Source organism: Oryzias melastigma, linkage group LG4 (genome assembly GCF_002922805.2).
Source record: "Oryzias melastigma strain HK-1 linkage group LG4, ASM292280v2, whole genome shotgun sequence".
NCBI classification, from domain to species: Eukaryota; Metazoa; Chordata; class Actinopteri; order Beloniformes; family Adrianichthyidae; genus Oryzias; species Oryzias melastigma.
Genome location: NC_050515.1, coordinates 6,199,202 through 6,202,990, shown reverse-complemented (window position 1 = coordinate 6,202,990; position 3,789 = coordinate 6,199,202). Strand labels below are relative to the sequence as shown.

The 3,789-nt window shown below is 40.9% G+C and overlaps 1 protein-coding gene across 1 annotated transcript in view; it reads left to right on the top strand.

Annotated features, from left to right (window-relative positions):
• faf1 (Fas (TNFRSF6) associated factor 1) overlaps nucleotides 1–3,789 on the top strand; it is a 74,251-nt gene that overhangs the window by 3,942 nt on the left and 66,520 nt on the right. Inside the window, exon 3 of the mRNA XM_024278954.1 lies at nucleotides 1,190–1,236. Within this exon, the coding sequence (XP_024134722.1) occupies nucleotides 1,190–1,236 (47 nt within the window). The remainder of the gene's footprint in view (nucleotides 1–1,189; nucleotides 1,237–3,789) is intronic.

Genomic DNA, 3,789 nt, shown 5'->3' with positions numbered 1-3,789 from the left:
TGTGATTAATGTGCAGCTTGACTGTTGGACATAAGGAAAGTAGACAATTATTGTAGTTTGAGTGAGAATCCACTCGTGTGTCACGTTTCACACCCAGTGCATGCACCATTCACAGAGCCAGTGTGCACGAGCTATCAACAACTAGAGTGCTGCATAAGGGGATCTTATGACAGCATCACCTGTACGTCATTGTGTGCACCTGACTTAGTAATACTTGATTACGCACCAATCACATGCACACAATGGAAGGTTCCACTTGGGAACAGCAAGACGCACCTATGCTGCCTTTAAGATGCGGTCGCTCCGACCCTCCACAGACCCAGACAACCCAAAAACCTGCAGCGCTTGTACAGATCAACCCTTGTGTGGGTGTAACTTTTAGTTTGCATTAAAGAAAATATATGTTCTTAATTTACCTGCTGTTGTTTCTAATGAAAAAAGACTAAAACTGATTTTACAAATCGGATAAATGACTTGTTGGAACCACAGAACACAAGGTAATAAAAAAAATCAAGACTAAAACAATATTTATCATGAGGTGAGCCAAAATAAGGAGTAGTCATTTATAGTTTTAAATGTTTTGTTGCATTTTTGCCAAATGATCACCAACAATCTAAGAAAACAAGCTGTCAGATGTGTGAAAGAAAGGATAAATTCCCTTCATGAACCTTTTGTTTGCTCACTTTTTAATAGAAAGCATTTTAAATGAGCTTTCTGTCCATATGTTTCCATTATGTGCTAAAAAGGAACAGTGTGTTTAGTTATTCTGGCATAGAGCAGCAGCCTTTAGTCTGCTCGTTGTTGAGTGTTCAGGAGAAATCCAGTCGCTTGTTCCTGCGAACAAAAGCTCGCCGCAAAGCTGACGCTGGTTGTACATTCAGTTCTCTGTTGTGATCAGCCTCCTTGAATATTCCTGCTGTCACATTTTCACCTGCTGGGTTTGCATTTTTAACATTTTTAACAAGCAAAAATACACATTTCTCCATCTGATCAACAGTCCAGGACAGAATGCGTAAAAGCTTGATTTTTTTTTCTTCATATACTGTATTGTGAGGGAAATTCAGATTTCCATTATGGTATTAGATGTTTGCAAATTGTAGCTTAGTTTTTGATCACTGTAGGTTTTATTTAAAAATGTGAACAAAGAAAATCATCACTTCTGCTTCGTTGACGTCTGTTTTCATTTCAGGCTGCCATCAATGGAGTCATTCCACAGGAGAACGGGATCCTACAAAGGTAAGATCACCGTCACAAAGCTCTTACATCTGAACATCCAAAATCCTTCTTGAGTTTACATTTTTATTATAAAATTAAATGAATGTGAAACTCGATGAGGGTGTCCTGATCTATTGTTCACGCAAAACCAATGTTAAGAAAAACGATAAATTAATGTGACTTCCTGTAATGAGGAAGAAAGGTTGGGCTCATTACAGAGTTTGCTTTGCACAGGTTTGTAACTATAATTAGAAAGTTACTTATGATGATTATTATCAGAAAGCATTTGGATGGCTGTCAACTGCCTTTCTGTAATTACTCCAGAACAAGACGTGTCGTTCCTCCCACTTCTTATGTCAAAAGTGATTGATCTTGTTTTAGTGAAGCTTAAAATCTAAACCAGAATCCTCAAAATCAAACACCAAAAGATGTATTACAGTTTCCAATAGATTCAATAATACACATCAAATGAGGAAAAACATGTGAAAAAGCTCATTATAGCTTTGATTTATGCATGGAAATAAAGATGGAAAGTCTAAGTTTCCATCCTTCGCAGGTTAAAGAAACACTCAGGAGTTTATTTGTTAAAGAACTCAAACATTGGAAGGTTTGGATTCAACAGTAACAGGGTCAATGTTTTAATTGTTATTGTGCGTCTTTCCCAAGGAAAAATATGTTTTCTGTAAAAGAAAAGCTCTTGTCCCAGGTTTTGTGTTCCCTCTTTTTTATATAGAGTTAATCTATTTTTTGTTCCCAAATTTGAGACAGTTTTCATATCAGGTTGTTGCTTTTATGCGTTTTCTGAATATAGTCAGATGAATAGGTTGAAAGTATTTTCTTTTCTGGTTTTCTTAGAAGTTTCTCCTGACATGTGAAAAAATGACGAGGAATTGTTGTTCACACTTTTTGAATTGAAAAGCTTCATTTTAAGACTTTGTGTATTTATGTCAACTTAACACTTGTGAATAGAAAGCACTTATCTGAGTCCAGTCAAACTGGAGATGTTCTGTCAGAGCCATGGACAATATAGAGAGAACTGGACTGCCTTCTCCCCTTCATGTTCCAAGTAGGAAGTACCAACTCGTCCCAGAAGCCAAAATCCCATAAACATCTTTTGAGAAATAAACCACAATTACTCAGTTAATATGTTAGTCAAAATAGGTATTATAACTACCTTTGTTCTGGTGTTTCTTTTTTAACATGTTCTTGATAAACCTAATTTTTTTCATGCTATATTTTCTTTGTCTCAAGTTATAAACTGGCCAATTAGATGCCTGAGTAAAAGCATGTTGTGCACGCTGGCTCACCCCCAATGTTCGAAACGTTTGACAGATTCACCCGATTTCAGTGGAAAGGGGTGTGGCTTTCCAACAAGCTCACTCTTGATTAGCAACGAATAACGTCACACCTCGCTTCATCCAGTGATGATAATATACTGTCTGGTTTGAGCGTTGTGTGCAAAGGGTTGGGCCTGCTGACTGTATATAGAACTGGACTGGGTCAGTAGAAAGGCCTTACCTCTGGCTCCAGTGAAATGAAGCCATTTGGATCCAGACGACAGTTATTGGTCAGTCATGTTTCTAGAGCAACAACTGTCACCAGTCATGAGTGAGCGTGTTCGAAGTACACACCCCTTCCACTGAAAGCAACTCAGGAGAATCAGTAAATGAAATGTTCGAGATGTTTATGCTTTTACTGAAACATCTGATGGTTATTCTGACAAATATAATTGAGTAACAGCTGTTTATTTCTCTATAGAAGTCTTTGGGATTTTGGCTTTCTTGGAGCCTGTTTGGAACACTAAGGGGAGGGGTCACTCTGTCCAGTTCCTATATGCAGTCAATGATTGGTCCTTGGAAAAGGTGGAACCCTGCAGAGGGTTGAGCCCCTTACCCAGGGCTCAGACTGCATCCAGTCCAGCTCCGGTGCAGCTGCTGGAGTGTTTACATACCTTGAAAAGAGCGAGAGGCACTCGCGCTGCATCCAGTCCGGTCCGGCCTCTCCAGCGCTCCGTATCGGTTTCAAATGTTTGTTATACACCGGAGCACTTTTTTGTGAAGTTGGGACCATTAACGACCTAAACCGGCACCATGGTGTAAACATTACGTCATTTACACTGACACCGGGTCACAAAGTGTGTGGTAGAGCGTCATACCACGGACGATGAGAGGCTGACCCCAGAGGTCTGCAGTAGACCCTGGGCTGGAGCAGGACTCCAGCCTTCCGTAACCAATGTGAGTCATCTGCTGTAGCTACGCCGCTCTGGCGGCCGCACTGGAGCTGGACTGGATGCAGTCTGAGCCCAGGGTTAGAGCAGAGCTGCTCACTCATTGTCCTTGGGATCTTTCATTATGTCAGTTTCCCAAATCGCCAAGACCTGCTTTGGGCTGATGAGCTCAACCAGGTGCCTTCTCATTCTGATTGAGTGTACACACCTGATCCAGGCAGACCTGGAAAGCAGGCAGGATGATGGATGCCGAGAACCAGGAATCAGGGCTCGGCCCTGAAGAGGGTTAGACTCTCCTGCTGACGCCTCCTGAAGAGATGGATTCAGTTTGTGTGCATGACGCGCTT